This window comes from Vanessa atalanta, chromosome 22 (genome assembly GCF_905147765.1).
Source record: "Vanessa atalanta chromosome 22, ilVanAtal1.2, whole genome shotgun sequence".
NCBI classification, from domain to species: Eukaryota; Metazoa; Arthropoda; class Insecta; order Lepidoptera; family Nymphalidae; genus Vanessa; species Vanessa atalanta.
Window position 1 is genome coordinate 1,259,706 of NC_061892.1, and position 27,696 is coordinate 1,287,401.

A 27,696-nucleotide genomic window follows, 5' to 3' on the forward strand; every position below is an offset into this window, starting at 1 on the left:
TGTTTACATATTAATAAATTATTAAAAACTTTTCCTGTGTACTTACTTTTTGTACTGTACTTTTCATTTTATAATATTTTGCATTCATCCATGCGGTGCATCGAACGGTGATTTTTATGTGGATATTTATTAGATGTAGAATTACATTGAACTGCTTGCTAAGAGTCTCAAAATAATAATTTGAAATGTTTTATTTTTAATATTTAAAGGTCTTATTGTATGTTATTTAATATTGTATGGAAACATTGAATTTAATCAATGATAATTTTCATCTTTCAGGTATTGAACCCACGACAGCGATGTCGGAGGGGCAACGGTGTTTGGGGATTGTCGTGCTTCTCATCCACACTGTTATTGGTACTGGCGAAGGTAGGTTTATATACCTATATTGATAATTTATTTATTTATTAAAGCACAAAATACATTGGCACAGTTAATAAGTAAGATATATATTATAAATGACAGACACACACATACACATACACACATACACATAGAATTTACAAAGCACTATTAAAAAAATATAGATTAAGTTACATAAAGTTATGAGAACATCAAATTGGAAGAATTAAAAATGGTCTAGAAAAATCTAGAAGAATATTATTGGCAGAACCGGGAACACATATTTAAAAAGTGTTACAAATCGCTTTTATGACAACCAAGAAAAACATTTTCGAATCTGTTTACGAAATACTTTTAATTTACTGTTGGAAACATCAAAGCAAGTTATGCGAAAATAAATTCCATTGAAATTGAACTAAATTCAAACGAATAAAAATATATTTTGCCACTTAGATTTTTTTATACTTCATTTTTACGTAAGTAAGATTACTAACTCATAAGCTGAAATAAATCAATTTAGTTACTTTAATGCGTTCAGCAAATCCATTTCATTTTAACGTTGACTAACTTATCACAAATATATTAACATATTCGTATCAAATTGAAGACATCATTTTTAAAGGCCACCTGTGCTATATCTCCAGCGACATTTATTTCAATAAACACAATTCTTATTAATTATTTAAGATATTTTTCTTCAATGTGATTTAAAAATAAAAAAACTGCGCAAAATCCTAAGATGTATACACCGCATTGCTGCAGTTTCCGCTCCAGATCCTCTCATTAGCAATCTTGGCTTACTGGCACGTTGATAGGCTTAATAGCTTCAGGCGTAATTTTGTCGAAGTAAAAATTCTATAACAAAATAAAAAATACAGAGATACGTTTTTTTCATTCACTTATATTGGACGAATGGTCTGAAATTGTCTGCTCTAATAAGGAAATTGTTTAGATTTTAAAGACAACAAAAATATTTCAAAAGCGTCGATATTCCAAAAATATAAAATGATAATATATATATATATATTAGCTTCTGAGTTATCAGTATCACGTATCTCATGTATCGTGTTATTTATTTTAAATTTTTATTTAGTATTAAATGAACGGTGTCAAAGGTATCTTATATTTTTCCTTTCAAAGTTTTTTTGTGAATTATTATAATAATCTTGTCGCTTTATACTTTGAAAATCTCATTCACTGAATTTGAATAAAAACGTATATCTTAAACTTATTGACTTCTTTAACGTTTATTAATAGGTAAATTTATTTCACTATTTCCAACGTTAGATTGCTCGTCGTTTAATACTATATTATATTCTTTATCTGTTTTTATTGCTGCTGAAGTCAAACGGGATAACTCATCGGCTCCACATAATCGCGTCAATAAATTCTGATTACTCTCACGGGTTCGGGGGTTATTTGACACATTATATTGAACTAACAATGTTACATTGTAGAGAGCTTGTATCTATAATGGAACCTTATAATGGAACTGTAATCTAAATTCAAAATGGTATTACGTACAGAATAAATTATAATATTGTCAAAGAGAAAGAGAAGAAAGCTTTCTTTTACTGTCTAAATTTATGATTAATTTCTTGTTTTAGAACAAAGCATTTTGAGTAATATCACGTATACATAATACGGAAATTCAAAGATGAACAAGTGGTGTCTGATATAACAGAGACAAAAGACGTTCCAAGTCATTCCACTTTACAAGATGTATAAATTTGAACACTTACATCATGTACGTGTTTTTTCAAAATATGATAGGACATTCTTTACATATATTCTAGTGCATTAACAGCGTGTAAATTTCCCACTGCTGGGCTAAGGCCTCATCTCCCTTTGAGGAGAAGTTTTGGACCATATATCACCACGCTGCTCCAATGCTGGTTGGTGGATATATTCTAGTAAAACCATAATATACGCTCAATAATAGATAATTAAAGAATCATTTACAAAAATACAAGAAAAATATAAAAATAGTTTTTCTTTAAATTTATTTAAATGTGAAAAATTAATGTTACCAGATCAAAATTAAATCTAAGAAGGCGAATTAAAATTATAAGTCGTTTATTATTACTATTTTATTATAAAGACAAGATGAATTTGGAACATCAAAGAACTCGATATTAAATCACTTCAAGAGAACAACAAGTTGGTACAGAAAAGTCAATAAAGTGAGCAATAAAAAACCGTTTATTGAATGCCAAGTTGACTTTAAGAATGCAATAACTACATCAATAAATTTAATACGTTCTTAAAGCACGCTCAAGAAAATACCAAGACTTTCATTTGTATACTAACTTGTTTCGCTTAATATAATATGTTTTGTACTTTTTTTTTATTTCCAATAGATCGAGAGGCCAATGTGCCATCTGTTGTCATCGTCACCATAGATATTGGCACTGTATGAAATATTAACGATTACTTACATTGCCAATGGTACCTCAGTAGTATATCTTTGTAAGTAACTCGTCTTTTCAACAGAAATACAACAATACTAAATATTACTCAAACTTAAATATGCAATGATTGGTTGGTACTTATCCTGACTTTAATAAAACCCTAAAAAAGAGCCGATATGGCCCAGTGGTTAGAACGCGTGTATCTTAACCGACGATTTCGGGTTCATGCCCAGGCAGGCACCACTGAATTTTCATGTGCTTAATTTGTATTTATAATTCATCTCGTGCTCGGCGGTGAAGGAAAACATCGTGAGGAAAACTGCATGTGTCTAATTTCAACGAAATTCTGCCATATGTGTATTCCGCCAACCCACATTGGAGCAGCGTGGTGGAATATGCTTCAAACCTTCTCCTCAAAGGGAGAGGAGGCCTTTAGGGCTAAAATTACAGCAGTGGGAAAATTTACAGGCTGCTAATGCTAAAAAAAATAAAACCCTACAACGAAGTAAGTAGTAAAACATAAATCTATATACAAAGACACATGACAACTGAATTGACTATTTCTAACACTCATCTTGGAATTGTCTCGCTACATTTACCGATGCGTGAACGTTCGACGTGTAGACACGCCTCACTAAGTACTCCTCTCTCACTTGATATAAATCTTGTTAATGCCACTTTAACGACATTTATACGACTATGGTGTGTATATAAATATAATATCGTTGAGAGCGTGTTTGGGAGTAATTTACTTTCATCGATCCTTGTCCGCAAATTGTTACTCAAGGGTTTGGAAGGAGAATCTGTATTTTGATCATAGATCTTAGGTCATAGAACATAATTTTAAATATTGAGAGATCTGAATCATTATCAACTCAAAATTATTGCCCGTACAAGTATCAGTTTTTATTTGCGTTTATAATTAATTCATCTCATTAGATATAATGATTTTATTTGTTATTGTGTATTTAAATCTGAAGGCATTGCTATCTTTATTCTCATAGATTTCTCTAAGTTATACAGTTATAGGTTTTCTAGCGAAATTGGATTGTCAGTACCGTTGTCACTCTGATATATATGTATATAGGTTAAGAATATCACGACTCATCTCACTTTTCAAAATCAATTTAGGCGCGTAAACTTCTAAGAATCTCAGAACGCATTTTGAAATAAAACTAGTTTTAACGGATTTAATATGTGAATTATTTACAACTACCGTCAAATTATATAATATTTCTTTTTAATTCGAAAAGACAAATGTCACCTTAGTCTGCCCGTGACCACGAACACTGCAAAGTGCTCGAAACGTCGGGATGTTAAAATAATTAATATACGCGATTAAATCCGTTAAAACTAGTTTTATTTCAATGTGTAATAATCGCGAAAATCTAAGACATCATTATCAGAATCAGTTGAAGTATTTAGGCCACTAGTTAATGTACATATTATAAACATAGCATCCATATATGAAATGGGTCAAAATTCAGTCAACATGTTTACTAAAACTTTTGTTTTCGCAAACGCTCGAGCAAGTGTAACAAAGGAGTTTATTATTTTGCTCGGATCTTTTTTATTCCTGTAATAAAACTGCACAATTTATTACGTGGCTAGTTTGCGGTGAAAATAAAATTTCATATTAAAAGTGGAATTTTAAATCTTTGGCCATTATAAGAGATTTTTAGTGAGCTTATTTTTATTTACGAAAGTTAATGTATATAGAAGCAATAAGTAAAACTAAGGCTTAAGAAACAATCAAACTGTGTATCTGAAATGGGTCTAAGTCAGCATGTTTTGTTGTAACATAATTTAAAACAACAAACAACCTTAACATAATTTAAAAACACCTGTTTTTTTTTTTAAAACAAAGATTTATTTACAAAATCTTACGTCCGTGATTGTCTGTTGAAGAGTTCGATTGTATGCAACCAAACCTGGGTATATTATCGTCATGGTTACTATAAAAAAGCATTGTCACCGAAACTAACTGAACATATTTGCCATCCCCAAAGGATAATTAGAAGTGGTTCTAATTCGGCTTGCAAAATTCGACCCGAACGAGCAAACAAATATTGCATGTGGAATAAAAGTTTGTGAAAATACTACAACAGATATTCAGCTAGAAATTTAATTAAGGATTGACTTTGACAAGTGATCACCACCGCCCATTGACTTGGTTGGAATTGATTGGTAGTTGTTACCATTTACATTTATCCATTTCCCTACAATAATTATAAAAAAATGTGTCGTATATACTAACACCAATCTGCATTGTAGCAGTCCTAAGTCCAGTCGTAGTAGCCAGTTCAGTCCAGTCCAGAGTCCAGCGATGGGAGAATTAAAGACCATTACTCTTATTTACCTTACTTAACCTATATTTATTAAACGCCAACCGTACATCATGTTCCAAAAATTTAGACATTTAACAACCTTTCAAAAGCACCAATACACAAAATAGTAAAAGAGTCAAATATTGAAGCCCTTTAATTTGAACGTTTTGAAATAAGAGACGAAGTACAAATTGGTTCAGCGTTTTAAAAATGAAACGCCTATTCCAATTAATGTGATGAAAAAAATATAATTAAACTTTTCACTTCAATGATCATTAAAAATTAAACAGAGAATAGTAAGTACAACGTATTTCGTAATTACTCGAGCAACTAATGACAGCTGACAAAGGCTTAACATAGGTCTCGCAATGGCGGCTATATTCCAGTATTAAATTTTCGTGATGACACAAAGATACTTAGACAGTAGCTATTCAGACGTATATAGTATAATATCAATTTATGAAGTAGGGTTTTGTGCAACCCCGTCTGCCTAAAGTAAAAATCCGCCTTCTTCTTCTGATAAACAGCACCAATCTAATAATCGTTATAATGGATATATTAACATATTAGTAGTCTTCGTTGATGCCGAGAGGAATGTTTTAATTTAACATCCGGAAAAACACAACTAAATTTTCATACTACTCTTTATTTATAATGTATCATTTCGTGTTCGGTGGAGAACGAAAACCTGAGTGTGTCAGATGAAATTCCGCTAGGTTTGTATCCAAGAACGCATTGGATCAGGATGGTGCTACAAATTGAATATATGGCAGAAGATTGCCCATAGACCTAATGACTACGCTGCAATAACGTTTTATTATCACTGGAATTATTATTTACGAAATTATAATTTTAGTGAATACTTACTGTTTTTATTGATATGTTTGATGATTTCATAATAAATAAATTCTCAAAACCGAAGAGTTAGAATAACCATCAATTCTATGACCGGTGATATGTCTATTTAATATAATTAATCAATGGTTGCTCTACATTTATACCGTGTCGGTTCCGTATTCATAGAACTATTGATATTGAGTATTGTATTAAACGTGTGTGTGAGAGCATTTGTTTTTTGGGTACACACACGTACACTGCAACATCACCAGTCGAGTTCGATCGTCCTTGAGATTGACCGCCTTCACTGATTGCGGTGAGGAAGACACAAATCTAATGTTATATTACTATTGTATTTTTTATTTCGCTAATTCAATTAAATCCAACGTCTGCTTTATATTGGTTTTGATCCTAAATCAATTCTTGAAAAGTAATAAATTATCTTGTCCATTATCATTAAACTCTATGAGTCTGTACAATCAATCTTGATACTTTTTGCTTTTGTATACTGAAGTTCGTTACTTCGATTCGCATCAAAGTGATTGGATTAGATATTATTTGTTTTATTTAGTCGTATAACAGTTGGCAGTTTGCCTATGTTTAGCAAATAACTTCGTATAAGCAATGTTAGTTTCAGACTGTGGTAATATTATGTTTATCTTCCAAATACTCTCAATCAATTAATTTTACAGTACCACGCCATCTGAATTATGATCCATTGGCTATTCATTTAACTTACTTGCTGATAGTTTTAATACAATTGTGGTATAGTATTCGAAGTTGAAATCAAGACATTTTGTATTTTATTTTCAAATAAGTTCTATTGGGACAAAATTATACACATGTGTGTCCGTAGTCTTAGTTGATCTCTTTCTGCAAAATAAACTGGTGTTCTTAGAAAATCCTTTAAAATTGATCAACAATATTACAAGTAATGAGATGATGAGATGAGATATGAGATATTAATGCACCTGGTTCGATCACTGACAATTAAAAAATTAAACCTTCACAGAACTTTTTTTTTATTCTCTTACTATTTTTAAATATTTTCGGAAAATGTTAAATCTAATTGAATATTTTATACTTATAACAGTTTTAATAAGACTAAAATTCAAATAAAAGATGATTTTTTATAAACCAAGTTAATTATTTTATTTCAATTCATTAATAAAATAATAAATTTTTAAATATTAAAAATTGTAGTTAAAAATTAAATTTAATACATATATAATCAATAATATATTATAAATAATAATTTACCTAATGTTGTCTTAGATTTTCGCGATTATTACACATTGAAATAAAACTAGTTTTTAACGGATTTAATCGCGTATATTAATTATTTTAACATCCCGACGTTTCGAGCACTTTGCAGTGTTCGTGGTCACGGGCAGGGCAGAGTCTGCCCGTTTCATTAAATCCGTTAAAAACTAGTTTTATTTCAATAATTTACCTTTAAAATACACGAGTATTTTTAATGAATTATAAAATAAAGATATTTAAACCTATACAGAATAGAACAGGTTCAATTCGATAATTTAAAACTCTACCATGAAATATGTCTGTATGTATCGATAGCTCATTACAGTAAGGGCCAATATAGTTAAAGATACTTTTCTTTCTAGACTGAATTTATGTGTCGGGATACAAAGAAGAAAAGAAAACAAAGTTCCATTTTTCTAGGTAATCTTACAGGAATCTATCAAAGACAAGAGGCAAATAGTCCATTTTGTTAGTAATCAGCTCGTTTAATACTGTCTAGAATATTTAGATAGCATTCGGAAATGATTTCACTTGTTTAGTAAAGCGTTTTTAGGTCTCCGTTAAAATGCTTTGTATAAAGGTATAATTTATGTGATAAAGTACATCAATTTTTTGATGATATTTGTAGGCGGTAAGTGTACACATTAAGCCGGAACACAAAAATACTAAGAATTGCTGTTCGGTGTTAGAATAACGTAACGTAACGTAATAGAATAACTGACGTGTGACTGGTACTTACCAGACGGGCTTGCACAAAGCCCTACCGCCAAGTATTTGTTTATTATATTTATTAACATAAATACCCAAGATTCGTATTTAATTGCTATCTGTGGAATTTATAATTAAATTAATATAACTGATGCAATTTCCTAAAAAGCTTTTGTAAAATCAAATTTATTAAAACATCAATATGTGAATTTAAATTACCTAAGCTCTCAATGATTTATAAATTGGTTGGAAAGAATAACTACTTGAAACGTCATTTCACACAACTCTATTAAACGTAAAATTCCTACCGGTTCGAGATGTAGATACTACCAAGAAGTAATTATCAGAGAGCTTACAGATAATTGTTAGTACTTTATGTTGTAATTAGAAATTCAATAAATCGCCTTTTTGTACTAACAGCGAATAATAAGATGCAAGAAACAGAATCGTCGTATTCACTTGCCAGAATCATCACGGCAAAATGCCAGCTCGTTAAAGCGGCCCTTTTGATTCTGAAACTATTTTGTACTAAACTCACTGCGGGTGAGAGAATGCGACGAAAAGACGTGACGAGGCTATTGAACTGTGAGATGAGGCAACTTTTATAATATTTACAATATAAAATTAACATGTGAATTTGAAAAGTCGGAACTCGGTATAAGGCGATAGCTTACACAAAAGACATTTCAATTTGCCTGGTTAGTAAATTAGGTAAGTTCAATTGCAAGCAATGCCTTGATCGTATAATAATTTAGACAGTGTTGCTGTTGCAAACCAATTAATAATATTTTTAACTTATGGCAATATATTTACACGGCCTAATTATATTTCAAGCATTTGAACAAAATACAATAATTCTGTTTTACAAGTTAACAATTGAATTAATCTATTAATATTAAATACGTGCAATTTTTACTTAACGTAAAACCTCGAAATAGAATTTGGGAATCACATCTAAATTATTGTTACAGTATTAAAAAATAATACTTCTCAATTAGAAGCTCGTTAGCCTCTGGTTGTACGAAAATAAATTTTGTAACAAGCAATCTGTATTGCTGGAAGTCAGACAAGGTCAAAAATCATTCGGACAAATATATTTTATCATTAACGGTAACGAATGAAACATCCGAACATATCGACAGATGATCAACAAAATTCTTATCTGATCTTTTTTATTTGAAATACAAGGAAAAACTTAAGACCTAATATAGGTAATTGGGTGACCCAGAATTTGTTGGAATTGAGAGATTGAAAGTTGATCATTTTCTGTCTTCGACTTAATTAGACGTTGGGCTATTAGTAGAATAAAAATTGGATATGAAAATATTTTCAATTTTCGTCCAAAAAAAGAGGGTTTTAGCTAATATTCTTTTAGAACTATTTCACGAGGACAAGATGGCATCTGATGAACGATGATTCATAAATACGTTATTTTAGTACATATATTGTTTATATATTTATTTATTATTTTTAATTTCACAATAAATAGTATCTATAGGATGATACTATTTATTGCGCACTATACAAAACTCATTCATAGTTTTCGCCCACGGCTCGCGCTCTCGATCGCGGTTTAGGCGTTGGCTTCAGGCATTATTTACGAAATATCTTTACAAATTATAGCCTACGTGTTATTCTGATGTATAATCAATATTATTTCACAGTTTCATTAAAATCGATTCAGTATTTTTTATATGAAAGCGTAATAAACAAAATTTTGCCTTTATAATTTTAATAGATAGAGTGATTCAAGAGGAAGGTTTATATGTATAAAACTTGCATAATATAGTAGAGTAACACTGATAATTTTAGAGATTTCTAATGTGGTGTGGTAAAAAAAAATTTTAACGCTTAATTTGCAAACTCCGGTGAACTATACGAAATAGATCAAAATAATTAACTACAGTCTTGAACACCTTAAAAAGGTCTACAAAAAGTCCATCTCGGTATATGTCTATCTCTTAGGAATAACTTAAAATAACCACATTTTATCTTTTACTCTTTACGTGAAATAATGCGATTTTAAGTAATACAGCGTTAATGCATTTATGTACCTTAAATACATTGTGCATTTAATATATATCAACATTGCCAAAACTGACTGAAGCCGCTGTTAATCTTGTAGTATTACGTTCTTTGCAGTCAATAATTTTGCTATAATTAAATTCATCCAAATAATATTAAATATCATTACAGTTCATTTAAAAAACGCAGCGTTGATTAATCCAAGATTAACCATGAAACTAATAATAAGGAGCGATAAAGAGTTAATATAAAAATACATGCATGCAAGAACTGAACTCCAGACGAGATTTTCTCTTCACTGAATAACTCCAGTCTCCAGCGCTCGGTAAAGCGATGATAGTAATAATTGTTGAACAAAAACACCATTAATCTTTTCCACTATCTGACAGCACTTGTCACGCTAGCCGCAGGGAACCGTATGTGCGCCATAATAAAAGACGTAGTTTTAATAAATTTCAACCGTTATAAAATTTGGCTAGAATATAATACGAAATAAGGCGTATAATAATGTTTTTAATAATATCCGTTGTGGATTTTTTTGAGCGAAAATTCTGGTGATTCAGTTATGTTTGTAGTTTAAGTTATTATATATATAAGACGACCTCCGTGGTCGAGAAGTGTGTACACCGGTTTTCATGGGTACGCCACTCCGAGGTCCCGGGTTCGATTCCCAGCCGAGTCGATGTAGAAAAATTTCATTAATTTTCTATGTTGTCTTGGGTCTGGGTGTATGTCGTTACTTCTGATTTTCCATAACACAAGCGCTTTAGCTACTTACATTGGGATCAGAGTAATGTATGTGATGTTATCCAATATTTATTTATTATTATTGACCTTTTTTTCCCGAACTTTTTTCTATAAAAAATACTAGCAATGCCTTATTATAAGGAGTTACTTATATTGCTAATCACCCCTACATTAAAGTTTAGATATTGTGTTAGGAGTGGAAACGACAATAGCCCAAGAGGTCAGGATCGATCCTGCTACTTTTAACATCTTTAGGCGGCCCCTAAACCATTGCGCTATTGACGCTTCTAACTTCGTCTAGTTGTCATATTTTTATTTCCTTAATTAATAAACTATACCGGGACCCGAGAAAAATAGCCGAGATGGCCCAGTGGTTAGAACGCGTGCATCTTAACCCAGGCGGGTTTTAACCCGAAATCATCGGTACACTGAATTTTGATGTGCTTAATTTATGTTTATAATTCATCTCGTGCTCGGCGGTGAAGGAAAACATCGTGAGGAAACCTGCATGTGTCTAATTTCAACGAAATTCTGCCACATGTGTATTCCACTAACCCGCATTGGAGCAGCGTGGTGGAATATGCTCCAAACCTTCTCCTCCTCAATGGGAGAGGAGGCATTTAGCCCAGCAGTGGGAAAATTTACAGGCTGCTAATGCTAATGATACAGGGACCCACTCAAATACATACAAACATACTTTCTGTATGTGTGTATATTTATATATATATATACTTTTTCATCAAAGATTCGGTCGTGACATAAAAGGAAGCTTTACCTTATATAGGATTAATAATAATAAAGTCTTCTTAAGTTTAAATGAATATGACTACGAATGAAAACTTTTACCAAAGGAATTTTTCGGCTTTCGCAAAAATATCAAAGTTAACTTTGATATTTTTGCGAAAGCCGAAAACATTAAAATGTTCTTTAGTAATTTATGCTCTGCGTGTCAATGATCTATTTAAATTCAATCGAAATACGATTATAATTGATTAACCGTTCATACAAAAGTGACTTGAAGTATTCCGAAAGGACTTCGAAAAAAACAAAAAAAAAATCAACGATATTTTGCTATCTTTAAACTTCTGTATATTAAGGATTTTGTTGAAATCAATTCGACCTCTTTGGACGTACTGTTACAATCGTTCCAAACTCTTCCTTGTCCATATTAGTAAAGACTCTAAATTGGTTATAATATATGACGAGATTCTTAATTCTTTTATAGGTTAAAAAAAAAACAATGTCTACAAATTCAACATACTTTATTAAAGTTGGCTTTATTAAAACGAGCAAAAGCGTTAGCGTCCGTCCAAGCTTCTTGTGAGCTCGAAGACCAAGTTTTTTTTCATTCGGAAAGGCAATATTGCCACAATCTAGAGTAGAGTGCCACAAATCTTTTTGACGGAAAGGTTTTTTTTTTATTTACCTACATTACATAGTTCGATTGAAGGCTTTAATATAAGATGAAGATTTCGTAAATAAACAAATATATTCAATCTTGATAATTATCGAGATTGCCCAGTGGCTAAAACTCGTGCATCTTAATCGATGGTTGCGGATTCAAACCCGGGCAATCACCACTGAATGTTTATGTGATTAATATCTGTTTATAATTCATCTCGTACTCGGCGACGAAGGAAAATATTGTAAGGAAATCTGCATGTGCATCTCATTTACGTATACATGTATCAAACTCGTATTGCAACGTGGTTAATTAGCTCCACGCTTTCTCCTCCAAGGAAAAGGAGGACTTACTTTTTGTCTTATATATAAATATATATGTGTGTAATATAAGCGCGTGGCGCTAGATTTGTCTGTCAGCTAGTACTAAACCATTATCTGTGAGGATATATTGCTAATGATTCTTATTCACAAATTGAGATGTTAAATGTTACATAATATGCCACTACTACAAGTATCATTTAAATTTTGATAGTTTTTATGTCATTATTTTCTTAATATTTAAAAATTAATGATTGTCAGTCTCTATGTCATAGTAAACCATTCATCTGATTGTGATAAAACTTTTGATGAGTTTCTCTCCTTACGCCCACGACAATTCTTGGTTCAAAAAACATTTCAAGATTTTTCTTTATAAATTTGTCCGTCAATGTATACGTTCTACTTAGACTTATATTCTAACCATGCAATATCTTGACATGTCGCTTGTAGTAACAATTTCAAATATCGAACATATTCTAAAATCCGATTCCAACAACATAATCAACGTAATCGTTCGACAACAGAAACGATAAGATATATCTGCTCGTAAATTAATAGTATTATTTCAATTAATACGAACCGCGTTGTTAGTGGTTACGGATCTATTTGTAACGTAATGATTACTGAATTGCAATCTCGGAGCACTAATGAATCTATGGCAAGTCTATCATAAATGCAATGCAATGCTATTATTATTGATGGAAAACTATGAGAATCAAAGTCAAAACATTTATCCAATATTGCAGCACTGTTTTTCGCCTACGATTTTACCTATTTGTAGTGATCGGATTGTTTTACTACGTACTCTATTCCGTTTCCTGTACTGCTGAAGGCATTTTTATTTTATTATTATTATTTAGACGTGTAAGCGTAGAAGCAAACCCACTTTAACACTTTCCAACTGATGACGTCATTGGACGTAGTGGACGTTCCAAAGCGGTGGTACTCCATGCCACATAAAGCATGAAGATCCGATGATATTACATCTCATGATGGTCTAAGTTTTTCAATTGAATTTTTTTTACCATCTCTTCCAATAAAGATTGGTGAAAATTTGAAAATCGTTCAAAGTTGGTAAAACCAATATCTAGAAGTAGAATTTATTTTATCTATCTATCTATCTCTCTGTCTGTCTATCTATCTACTAATATTATAATATATTAATATTACAATTTGTACGTACTTATTCTATGAGTACAACAAGCGCCTGAATTAGACCGAGCCAGTGTCTCAGGCGCTACTCTCTTCCGATGACGTTATAAAATTATACGAAATAAAAAGTAACTGAATTAACACCACTGAATTTTCATGTGCTTAATTTGTGTTTATAATTCATCTCGTGCTCGGTGGTGAAGGAAAACATCGTGAGGAAACCCGCATGTGTCTTATTTCAACGAAATTCTGCCACATATGTATTCCACCAACACGCATGCTCCAAAACCTTCTCCTCAAAGGGAGAGGAGGCCTTAGCACAGCAGTGGGAAATTTACAGGCTGCTTATATAAATGTAAGTAAAAAGCAACTTTACAATAGAAGTTGCTATCAAATTAACTATGTAATACGTTCCATCGTTTTTAAAGTAAAACAAGAGCTTGTAAATGGTAAATAAACAATGTAAATTAAATTTCGTGCGACAACAAGACAAAGTTGTGCATCTGTTTTTGTAGCTTCAGTTAGTTGGACGAACAAACACACCGCTTTGTGGGATTATGACTCCGCGCCATTTATTTCTTATGTCAAACGTTCCTTGGTCTTGGTTTATTTTATACTAGTTTTCGTACTCGGCTTGGGCTATGGGTAGGTTTTAGTTATAAAAAAGTACCTTATGTCCTTTTTTTGGATAAGTGGTTGCTTCATACCATATTTAATCATTAATCAGAAAGAATATTTAATGTTCACAGCTCATAGACAATGGCGCTGTAAGTAATATTAACCATTCCTTACATGCGCCACCAACCTTGAGAACCGAGATGTTATGTCATTGTTGTACTTGTACTTGTTGTACTTGTACATGTAGTTATAGTGGCTCACTCACCCTTCAAACCGGAACACAACAATAGTGAATACTGTTTGGCGTGAATTTGGCGGTAGAATATCTGATGAATGAGTGATACCTATCCAAACAGGCTTGCACAACCTTGCCCTAACATCAAGTTGTGTAGCTGTGAAAGCGTGAGAGACAGACAAACGGACTTTCTTTCGCATTTATAATAATTTTATAAATAATCGAGCATTTTATTTATATTTCAAAATATGACTCACTGATAATGTATTTTTGTTTTACATTATTTTTACTTAGCTCGTCTGGGTGGGTTGCCACCCTCTCATTTCATATTCCGCCAAACAAAAATATTTAATATTGCTGTTTACCAGAGTTTAAAGGGCGAGTGAGCCAGTGTAACTCCGGTACTAGGAACAGAACATCTTAGTTGCCAATGTTGGTGGCGCATTGATGAAGTAAACCAGTAATATTTCTTACAGTGTCAATATCTATGGGAGTGGTGATCGCTTACCTTCCGTTAGCTCATGGCAAGTCTGCCCATATTTTAAATGAAAAATAGTAGGAAACCAAAATAAATATATCGTCGCTCCACCGGTGCTAGGTGCCGCAGGGCGTTCTACAGTACTAAGTGGAGCGACGATATACGGAAGGTGGCTGGTAGAACATAGAACATGGATGAGAAGGGCCGAAGATCGGGCTCAGTGGCGCACCTCGGGGGAGGCCTACGTCCAGCGGTGGAATGACACAGGCTGAACATGATAGTGATGAAATTAAATAGCTCCTTTTAAATTTTCATAATTACGATGTAAATGTAAAATTTAATTTGAATTGAAGACACAATAAACTGTTCTACTGTCCAGTCAAAAGCGAGTACAAGTCAACACAAAAATGACAAGTTATAAAAGGGTTAAAAGTGAAAGATTTATGAAAGAAACATTTAAAAAATTCTCATGAAAGGTCTCAGAATATAACGGAAAGTGGCACCCCATTTGTGTCACCGCAGGGCAGGGAACGTTCTAACGAACAGTGGGCCAACAAACATTATAAAAGTCTTTACAAATATTTGTTACGAGATTTTCTTTTATATTTACATTTTAGTAGTTCTCAATGTCTGTGACGTAATTGACAATGTGCTGCTATAATCAAACGTTCCTTTCGGTATCGAATTCGAATATATTTTCGTATTAGTTTACTTCTTGAATTTATTTATATCAAACAGCATTACTTTAACTTAAACTGAATATCTGGTTTTATTTTTATTGAAAATTCACGTCTGGTTTGGTCACGAAGGTGCACAAATCCACGGTAAATTTTATCGGAGTACATAAGTTGAGTGACGCTCATACATAAAAGTTACCTTAGAGTACGTGAGACGACGAGAAGTAAAGACAGCAACAAGTTATTATATATACATATAAATTAGGTTATATCTTTTTTTTATTTTATGTAATAGGTAGGACAGGCAAATAGACCATCTGATGATAAGTGGTACCACCCCCATAGACAATGACGATATAAGAAATAATAACCATTCCTTACATTACACCAATGCGGCACCAACCTTGGGAGCAAAATGTTATATCCCTTGTGCCTGTAGTTACACGGGCTCACTCACCCTTCAAAACGGAACACAGCAATACTAAGTATTTCTGCTTGCCGGTAGAATATCTGATTAGTGGCTGGTACCTATCCAGACGGCACACAAGCCCTGCCACCAAGTGAAAATATGTACTTTTTCTTTATTAAAATTATTTTATTATTGAATTAATTTAACAATAAAAACGGAGCTCTTAAACGTTTGAGAGATTTCCAAATAACTGTTACAGAAACGATAGCTAGTAGAGCTATATTTAAAGGATATACCAAACATCGATAGTCGATTTATACTTTTTAGCTTTTTAGGAGTGAGATGCGAAATAAGTAATTACAGAATCGCATTATTTTAGCTCAACTTATCAATAACAAATGACATCAATATTCATACTACTAGACTATATATTGATATACACTATAATTCTAGAACATAGTAGGTAGATTATGTGTTTCTCACTCCAGTACACCATAAGTAAAAAGAAGTCAAAGCTCAAACGAATTCGAAATTTTAGCATCAAAATGTGCTCACAACTGGTTCACTTTAAAGCGACTATAACTTTAACTTAACCGCTTACAGCTTCATACAAAACTATTAAGATCGCTGAAGCAGATTACATTGTCATACAAACACTATTTTCATTCACATTGCATTCGACTTGGTTTAAATGCAACAACTTAATCTGATATTAGATTTCATTGTAAATGTATTCATAGAATAGAAATTGTAAACTATTATTGGAAATAAAATGGTCGTCAACATTTTTATACCAATCAAGAGTATTGTATTTATTTGTTCAATAAAGAAGGTCAATTATTTACCTGGTAATGAGTATTTATCGTATACACCTACATGAAATTACAGGCACTGTAAAATTATACCAGCATACCGTCAATACGCCGCCAACCACAGGATCTATATTTAGATTTAGAGTTAGATCGTCTTGTGCCTGTACATAGATATTTAGAAGTGATTTCAATTGTGGTTTGGCCATTAATATTTTAAAATATTGGTAATAGCGTTATAATTTTTGCAGTAAAAAGACAATGGATGTCTTGTTTTTCTAAGATCACTTCGTTGTCCGTCTGTCTGTCCACCAAAACTTTATTTTTCCGGAACGCATAGAGTTATAAAAATGGAATGTTTTTTTTTTTATAATTTGGTGATGGCAAATGACTCCAATCCACCTGATGGGAAGTGGAAGTTGAGTCCAAACACTGCGCTTGCCGCTCTCACCATGCTGGCCTACAAGATGCCTCTTCACGCCTCGTTTAAATGAAACCCAGGTTACGAGGAGGGGTTGCATATACCACATATGTTGGTAGAAAATTCAATTTTTGAAGAAAACAGTGGTACAAATTTCTTCGTGTGTATTAATGCCACACTTAGACGGTCACAAAGAAAACCCGCATGCGTACGCTTGTGAAGGATTTCCCTTACATTCACAAAATAAATCAAATCGTATAGAGTTCCCGTTGACCTATAATCCTGTGGGAAGAAGCTATATTTTGTTACATCATTGTCTGTTTGTCTATCAATCAGGTGATACAGAAGTTTTAGTGCGCCAGACTGTATCGCAGTTGCCTAGGTACTTTTTTGTTATCTTGTTTTTTTTTTATAGATACCTTGAAAGCTTTCATTAATTTGTCATATAACTCTACGTCTTTCTAATAAAAAAATATTGTTTATTTTCCGGTAACTTTACATACTAATTTAGTGAGAGAGTGGTATTTTCGGGGCGTGCCAGCCCTTTCCGCTAATTGGGAAATGGGCACCTGATTATAAATGGTCACCGCTGTAGACGCTGGCGATATTGGCACGGTAAGAAATCTTAACTAAACTGGATCATAACAAAGAGTGTTGCTGTTTGACACTCAAAGTATATAATGATGGCTTTACAAAGAATCTTATCACTGAGCTTAAAATATCTGTAGTAAAAACTATCCAATTCAAAATTTAAAAAAGTTTCAATTTGAATTGGCTTATTATTAAATGTTAAATCTGATATAGATTCGTTCAAATTACCTATAAAATGTATAAGTGTTTATTTTTATCTGTGAATCGTACCTCACAGGAAGGGTCTTAACTTACGTCTCTCTGACAACATTCTGGGGTATCACATATATTTCTTGTAGTATCACGACAATAGCCTTAAGGGTAAGGATTGAATCTGCGAGTTTCACATCATTAGGTGGTCCATTGAGTCACAAGGCGTACGAAATGTTCAATTTTATTTGCGTCCATAAATAAATATTTGCCTCAAAAATATTTCTTATGCCATAAAATGCCTCAATAACATGATTGTAATTCTTATCGCTTCCGTAACCCTGACTCCAGAGTATTGTGTAGTTCATTGAATAAGGATTCGGATATCATATACATGATATTTTGTCAATATGTTTTACAGGATATTAGTTTTATTTGAATGTGTACATTACGTGTGTTGTTTGGATGCTTACGTCAAACAATTAACAAGCTGCAGTGCGATTCTGTTAGAGTTCACTTCGTATCTCATTCGTGAAATGTTGATAACTGACTGAACAGTAAACGGTAATTTTGATACGTATATTATAGTCAATCAATGTCACATATCACATTCTTTCATTTCACTATCGTGTTCTACGGTGAGATTCGAGTTTCTTGTTACAGCATAGCCCTACTGGTCACTTAACTATTTGTTCCGAAATTATTTTGTAAAAAAAGAGGAGTGCTAAAATGTTCTTTTTTCAATTTTTAAATGTAATCGATATATTTACATCATATTTAAAGCCTTTAATAAAAAAATAGTGTAACAGTATACAATAAATACAAGTCGTATTTGACGTTATTGTTTTGGTAAATTCCAAGGAAATATCGTTTGTTCATACATCAACGTGTGAGATTTAAGAAGTTATTCAATTGTAAATATATCACCTCATAAAACCTTAAGGAAATAGATTCGATAAAATATCAGTATATCAGTATTGTTCCATTGTTTCTCAACTCGATGGACACAAGCCATAGAGAGGTCGTGATTACGAATAAGGAAGAAGTTATTAAAAGATGATTAATAACTAAAACAAAATAAATAATATATCTTTAATAATTGTTTTAAATAAGATATTAGTAACTAGTTTGGTCGTCAGTTTTTAGGTACAAAAAATAGCCCTGGAATGCAGGTTAGCTTCAATCAAATTTAATTAAATTATCTGTAAAAATACAACAGACATACAGACAGACAGGAGTTTATTTTGGTTATTGGTTTACATTCGATGACAATACATTTTAATGATAAACATGTCATTCCCGGTGACAGAGCTTTGTTTGTGCGAGTCTGGGTAGGCACAATTCACACATCAGATATTAACCTTTCAAGTACTTCTTGAAAGCTGAATCAGCCAGTGCCAGCCAACTACAAACTCAAGGGACATAACATCTTAGTTCTCAAGGTCAGTGGCGCATTTATGATGCAAGGTATGGTTAATATTTCTAACAGCGCCATTGTCTATGGGTAGTGGTGACTACTTACCATCAGGGGACCATTTGCTCATCCACCTACCCATACCATAAAAAAGTAATTCTAAGCTCACAATTGGTTCCACAAGAAGGCACTGCTCAACGGTCAAAAGATTAAACTAACATGTAGAAATAATTAGCTGGCAAAAAGCCTTTATATGGCCAAATATCGTAATCGCTCTCTTTGTCTTACTGGTATGTTAAGCCTCTTCAGTTTAGTTGGTAGATAAAAACTGACGTCAATTAAATCGCGAACCCTTGTTCTTAGTTTATCTGACGTCAATTATCCATTAACGTTTCATTTTATAAAAGATTATGATAATTCAAACAAATGGAACCGCTTTATTTCAATGACCATATTTATTACATCATCGGATCTTATTAAATTAGGCATAAGGGTTTAAAATAATTTTATTAATTTCTGACTGCCACGATGGTCTAATATATGTTGGTCTAAGATCTGCATCTTGGGATCTGCAGATTTTGGGTTCTAACTCCAAGTCTCCATAAAAAGTTCGTGAATTTTTCTCAGAAACAGCCCGAAATCACTCAAGAAACTCCAGTGACTCAGAAAGCACGTAAAGCCTTTAACTGCACTTGAACTCATTCTGGTCGTGTCGGATGTGCTGTCCAATTGGATTGTGAGTATGTGGGAATAGAGAGTGCACCTGCAATTGACACCCTTGTACACTATATGCCCTGTTTAGTTGGTCAGTCTCCCTTAAGATAGATCGCCATGGCCGGAATTGACCAGGACGACATCATCATCATCATTACAGAATGATAAAATAAATTTATTGCCCCCCTTTTTCAAAGCTTGATTTTTCATTGATATCAAGAACAGACGAAAATAAAATCTTCTAGATAATTACATCGAGGTTAAGATAAATTATGATAATAGAAGCGAAAACTTTTCGACGAATATGTTGAAATAAACAGTTAAAATATTGCATAAACACGAGAAGTTAAAGACAAACTTGGTGTAAGTTTTCAACTCCGCAAAGTCAATGCACTCTTACTGTGGCAAAGTGTTCGAAGCGAATAATATTAAAAACTATATCATAAAAGTAGACATGCGAAATTTGTTTATGAATGTTTGGCAATAAATCGAATAAAATACACGATTTATCCCCCCGAAAGTTGTAATAATTATAGTACATTAGAAATATCGCCTAGGTAATTAAAAAACATATCTTATGCAAAGTGTTTGTAGGTAAATAAAATAGAGATGATTTTTTTTTTGTATGTGGGCGTGAGTTTTGTGCGTGTTACTATATTTGCGTGTTGAGTGTGGTTGCCAGTTGAAATTAGGTTATAGAAGTAATGTATTTTTCTGTTTCATCGTACGTCTTGTTCAGCAGGAACGCAAACACGTTTTTGTATAACTATTATGAAAAGATTTTGAGTTATTTACTCTATGTCGGAAGCCAATCGTCTTTTGGCACGCTTTGAAGATTCCGGTCTTCTACGAACAGACGAGTTATTTGATGTGCTTTTGTGCTAGATGAATGCGCTTAACACAAATGCCTTTAGTCGGCTATGTCACCCATTAGTCAGAATAGGATGTCTCCATTTAAAGGTAATCGCTCTTGAGACAAACGTACCTTGCACGAATACGTAATGTCAAAACCATTCTATTGTCCATCCAACTCCGATTGCCAAAATCACACAACTAAAAGATGCTTCTACTATAACACGAATAAAAGAAAAGCTAATGACCTTACCTCAATTTCTTCTCTTCAGAGTGAACATTCCAAACCAGTAGCTTTAAAGTTCATTAACCTTATAAAATAAATAAAAGTAAAACTTTTTTGCTTAAGATTATGATGCAAACGTAGCCAGGGAGAAAACTGACGATTCAAACGCTGTACAAGCGAACGAAAACCTTAAAAGATACAAGAAAACTTTGTTTCAAAGGGGGAATGTAGGTCTCTAAAAAATCAACAGAGCATTGTGCCACTCCACATATGACATGTTTAACAGAAAAGACACATTAATATGTAAAAATAACTTGTAGATAATTGTAGTTATACTAACTTGAAGTTCATTATTAATCTATAAAATAATTAAAATTAATATTTTATATGGTAAATTTAATTAATTTTATATTCATTACATAAAGCCGGTCAATTAACTTTTAATGAGAGAGTCTTAGTAACTACTGAGTTTCTTGCGGATTCTTCTCGGAAGAATCTACATTACGAACCGGTGGTAGCTTTCCTTAAGATAGTTCTGTGAAATGACGATTCAAAAATACTCGTAAAACCTTAGTTGAATAAAGTATATTTTTATGGTGTTTTTGAGTAATGTATTCTTAATACATCGCCTTTATCTATGACAACTTTATGCACTCCGTTACTTTGATGTAAATATTTATATCGTATTTTTATTCCAGGGCCATCTTTACCACCTTCAACGGAATCATCAACGATAAGAGCAGAACAAAACGAGCTAACCGTCTCTTTTCCACCATTAGACGACATTTATGGCACTACTCAAGAGAAACAATTTGGTACAGAAAATAACACTGTTGTAACATCCCAGACTGGTTCTACAGCGCTTATGCCTTGCGTCATCAGGAACATTGGAGATGGCATTGTAAGTAGAACCTTATTTATATAAATATAAAATACATTGTTGTTTTATTAGAATCGTTTAAATTAAATTTAAGCCTTATTTTCCCAACGGTTTACGATAGTGGTTTGATTCACTGATGAAAATAACCCAAAATTAAATAATATAAATAAATGTAAGGCTATTTTCATGTTTATTTCGGGTAGTAAGTTAACACTTTTAGACGTCATTCGCTATACGAGCCGTGATGGACAAATCCATCATTACCTACACTATACACGCGCGCAGCTTTACTCCTGTCGCTTGTGTACTTTGGCGAATCCTGCACCTGTAAATTGCAACATGCGATTGGTACTTTCAAAGCGCTCTGATATTTCTTGTTAAAGTTGTTTTAACTTAAATTGCATATTGTGGTATCCTTTTTAATTTCCAATAAGCAATTTTTCATTATAAACCGTCGTCAATTAATGTTGTACTCCATTGATAACCTTAACAGCAGAAAATAATTGTGCCCAAGCTGTTTGTACATTTTGTGATAGTTTCTGACATGTTTAACGTCAACACACGCAGACTTGTGTAGTGCGCGGTATCGGCACGGCGCGCCGTTTGCCGTTTGCTCATTCAAGAGGGCGAGCGCTGACTTTTCCGTGAGCTATGTGCCGTGGCGCATTCCTTCGTGGATTTTTTCGCAGATTTATCCCCAGCAACGAATTCAGTGTATGGACGTGAGTGTGAATGTAAGGCTTAAATTAGAGAGGGGGGGGGGTTAGATATTGGAATGTAATATTAAATAATTATAAGAAACTAATTTCAGCACGCAGCTTCGCCTCTCATATAACGAAGAGGAAAAGGCAGGTTTATACTCCTAAGAAAATTTGATGTTGATCGGTTGAAAAGTTAAAATATGAAACTACTAAAAATTTTACAACTCACTTATACTGAGATTAAAATTACGTAACAAATGAAATTAAACAATTAAATGTACTCGTACTGAGAGACTGCATTTACAGTTACAAATATATATATTTACAATTTCTATATACACAATATCTTACTATTTAAATAAAAAATGACAATCAACTTTTCGTGTTACGCCATTTTGATACGTGTATCCTAAAAATTTTCTACATATTTCAGTCAATATCACATAACACTATTGTCATAGCACGCTCTCGTGTCCTGCGGTGAGTTTCAAGACACTCAATTAAAATACACATGTTACAATACAAGAATCAGTGCAATCACGTGACATTTTATTTTTGACATATATGTAGTTGGTTACATGTTTAATTTGTTTTATATATTTTTTTTATGTTTTCAATTCAATATTAAGTAAATGATTGAATAAGCGATCATACAATTTTTCTGAATTTAACCGATACAACTAAAAATCTTCCAAATCACAAAAGATGACGAATTTTCCAACACTAGAAGATTCAGTTAAATATGTAGGTCGCGGAATGTTGTTATTTTTGAGTAACGTAAACGGGGACGGTTCAATTCATTTACTTTTACGACAAGACGACCTTACTTTGTTGATTAAATAAAATATAAAAAATATTCAACATCGCACGACGAAATCGCTAACATTTTATAAAACAAAGTGTCTCTTTCAAGTTTATTTGTACGTTGGTTCATTTCAAGAAGCAAACAATTCATAGATTTAATTATTGCGTTTGTGCTATTGTTGAAATTTAAGAAAAACTTATATTATGAATTTACACTTTTCGGATATATTTATTTCTTTTTATCGATAAAACTAAAGCAAGTAAAAGAAAAATCTGTTGACAGACAGAGGAGAAAAACTGGACTGTAGTATGTGATAAGAATATCGATACTCACCGCAGGACATGAGCGTAATACAACAAAAAATTATATGCGTCATTGACTGTAATATGTCAAAATGTATAAATAGGATACACGTATCAAAATGGCGTAACTTCGAAAGTCGGTTGTCATGTTTTATGAAATGAGTATACGGACGGGCAAATGAACCACCACGGTAAGTGACACAGACAATAAACTTCGGCGTCTTAAGAAATTTTTATTACTCCTGTATTTACACTGGCTCACTCACTCTTCAAATCGAAAGACAACAATACAAAGTATTGCTACTTGGTGGTAGAATATATGATGAGTGGGTGATGGTAGGGTTACTTAAAGCCCTACCACTAAGTATACATATCATGAGTTAGATATCAAGCGCTACTACCAGTATTCTATATATGCATACTTGTAAAATAACGATTAAAAGACTTTATACTTCGTAAGGCAAATATACTTGACTAAAGATTTAAGATATATTTTGATTTCGATTTTCATTTTAATCCGATTCACACCAGAGTTTGTATTATTTAACGAAGTAAACTTATAATGGTTATAATCTTACTCTAAAAGTGTTATGGTCAAAGTTTGCGAGTACCGTCGTTCATTTGTTAATTACTCTTGAACGTTTCCACTCAAATGTTTTATCAAAATTAAATGGTACATGGAATGGAATATGAGTTATGTTTTGTGTATTGCCGTAAGTTGGGACTATTAATTGAGCGTGTATTTTTATTAAAATGGACAATAAAACACTATACTTGGTGGTAGGGCTTTGTGCAAGCCCCTCTGGGTAGGTACCACCCACTCATCAGATATTCTACCGCCAAATAACAGTACTCTGTATTGTTGTGTTCCGGTTAGAAGGGTTAGTGAGCCAGTGTAATCACAGGCACAAGGGACATAACATCTTAATTCCCAAGGTTGGTGGCGCATAGGTGATGTAATCAATGGTATTTTTGACAGCGCCTTTGTCTATAGGCGGTGGTGACCACTTACCATCAGGTGGTCCACATGATCGTCCGCCAACCTATGCCATAATTTTTTTTTAAATATATTATATTTTTATCGTATAAAAATATAATATATATTAAAATTTATAATCCAGATACTTCCACTCGGTGCAAGCTCCGATTATAGAATGCCTGCCCGTCCCAACGACTGTGTCGAACTTGACTTCGCTATGACGTCACACTTACCCAACATACATGGATATGTAATTTTTGGTATAAATATAATGTAATTTTATTTAAAATTTGCAAATATAGAAGCAAACAGGAACAGCTTTAAATGACAATTACGAATAATGAATTTAATTAAATAATATTGCTTAATGCCTGTTATGAGAAAGTTTGTTATTTAAAAAAAAAAGATATTTAATATTTAATGAAAGATAGATAGAAAAAATATCTACTTATTTTACTACTCACTCAAAAAAAAAACAACGAAAACAATACCACACAATAGCAACACTTTTGTTAACGAGAATAATATTTCTTAAACACACAAAATTAAACTTAAAAAAAAATTAAAAGTCTATTTACAAATGAATGAAAAGTTCATACATAAAATTGTCAACCCTAAGCTCTATTTATAGTTTCTTCGGAGTTAATTCCAAAAGTAAATATAAATTTGAATTTATATAACAATAGTAATTCAATATTGATACCTAAAACCTGGCCTACATCTAGATAATCAAAACACCTTCTTATTGCTACTGAAATTTCATATAATATTGAGGACAAAAGAAACATTCCAACATCGACTTTGGTCGTCTTTTTGTTACCTCGTCATATCCTAGATAAGTTGCAAAAATCATCCCTCAAACCTATATTATTTTCTTTTCATCATATAACAAGTGCCCAGGGCGTATGCTGAGAGCTTTGAAGACAAAATACATGGAATTATATTATGTAGCAAGAATAACAAGTGACATTAGCGGTTCCGTTAATATGTAGCGTACGTACGTAGCGGGCACGTAGTACGCTACGCAAACGCTACGCGCACGGTGACAATGTTATACCTATACGAAATTTTAATGAAACGACATCTTTATTGGGCGTTTATTTTATATTGATGTTTATTTACGTTTGTTAAATATTTATGCAATTGAAAATAGGATGAAGAATTATTCTGTTGTAACAAACTCGAAAGTCACCGCGGAACACAATCGACTTTAATCTAACAGCATATCAACATTTTTAAACATTTTCCGAGTGATATATGAAGTGAGTCTACAGAATAGAACTGCAATTTCGATAACGAGTAGATAGTAAATATTTTACTGGTTCGAAAAATTGGAAAAGTATATTTAGAGCTAAAAAGCGCTCCGTATGTTTGCTCGTTTCCTACTCTAAGTGTATCTATTAATAATAATGATTCGTTTGCTTCGTATTCCAATACTGATTCATCAACTGTATATTTTTTCAAACGCAGAGTAAAACCTTTCCAGAATATTATTCTAGCAAAAAAGTATTTTTTTAATAGTAAATTAAAGTGGTGGTTGACCATATGGTAGAGCTTCGTGTAAGTCCTTCTGATCAACATCAATTGTTTTACCTCTAAACAGCATTTATTAATAAGGTCGTGTCCCAGTTTGAAGGGTGAGTGAGTCAGTGTAACTAATATATGTGGGACGTGGCTATTTACCATCAAGCTCATTTGCTTTTAAGCCAACATGGCCCAGTGGTTAGAACGCGTGCATACTAATCGATGGTTGCGGTTTCAAACCCAGGCAAACACCACTGAATTTTCATGCTTAATTTCTGTTTGTAATTTTTTGTGCGTGGCGGTGAAGAAAAAAATCGTGAGGAAACCTGCATGTTTCTAATTTTCATGAAATTCTGCCACATGTGTATCCAATAACCCGCATTGGAGCCTCGTGGGGGAATACTCTTCAAACCTCCTCCTCAAAAAGGAGGGAAGGCCCCGCAGTGTTTTGTTGATTTTACTGTTAGTTTACCATTTGCTTGTCCGCCTACGTATTAACAAAGCAAGTAAACAGCAGTTAATAAACATGTATGTATCTTTTTTACCCCGTATGCGTTTCCACTAACCCTATTAAGTTACTTTTTGCAGTCTTTGTTGAACTTACGTGAAGGTTTCTAGTATATTACTTGTAGGTTGACTTAGAGTGAAACTCCTTAATGCAATGACTGTTGCTGGCAATCAAAGTTTTAATTGAATAATATACATAAAGAAAATATATTAGGGTTTATAAATAGAATCAAGAAATAATTGATCATGAAATAAATACACAAGAATAGTAATATTTTTATTATTATTATTATTATATGTAACTGAGTCGCCGTATTTCGCTCAGTTTTAATAAATATAATTAAACAAAAATGTTTTTCTGGAAAATTTAATTTTCTATGAAATTACTCTATATAGGTATATAAACTTAAAACCTTATTAACATAACTGTAATTTGAGCGAAATTATAGTTCGATCAATATATACGAAAATTGCTCATTAAATATTATAATATATTATAAATTAAGAATATCTTTACTAATTTTATAAATCCGAAAGTAACTCTCTCTGTCTGTCCGCATGTCTGGCTGTGCATTGTTCTGTCACATGTTATGAAGCAAGATTGAACTCCAAGAACAACTGCATACTTTTTTATGCCTGTAACCTGACGACCAACCCCTAAAAGACGAACGAAACCGCTGGCGAAAACTAGTCTTATAAAAAACTGAATAGTCTGTTTATTTTATTGTTTAGTGTTTTAATCATAGGATCTACTTTTTCGAAATATTAGCATTCTTTGCCCCACGGTTTGACGTTCAATTTATTTTTTAATCTCGCTGTTTAACGCCATTT

General features: G+C 32.6%; 1 protein-coding gene across 1 annotated transcript in view; it reads left to right on the plus strand.

Annotated features, from left to right (window-relative positions):
• The first annotated feature begins 299 nt into the window (after nucleotides 1-299).
• LOC125072765 overlaps nucleotides 300-27,696 on the plus strand; it is a 72,967-nt gene continuing 45,570 nt past the window's right edge. The window contains exons 1-2 of the mRNA XM_047683450.1: nucleotides 300-369; nucleotides 21,866-22,068. Coding sequence (XP_047539406.1) covers nucleotides 300-369; nucleotides 21,866-22,068 — 273 coding nt within the window. The remainder of the gene's footprint in view (nucleotides 370-21,865; nucleotides 22,069-27,696) is intronic.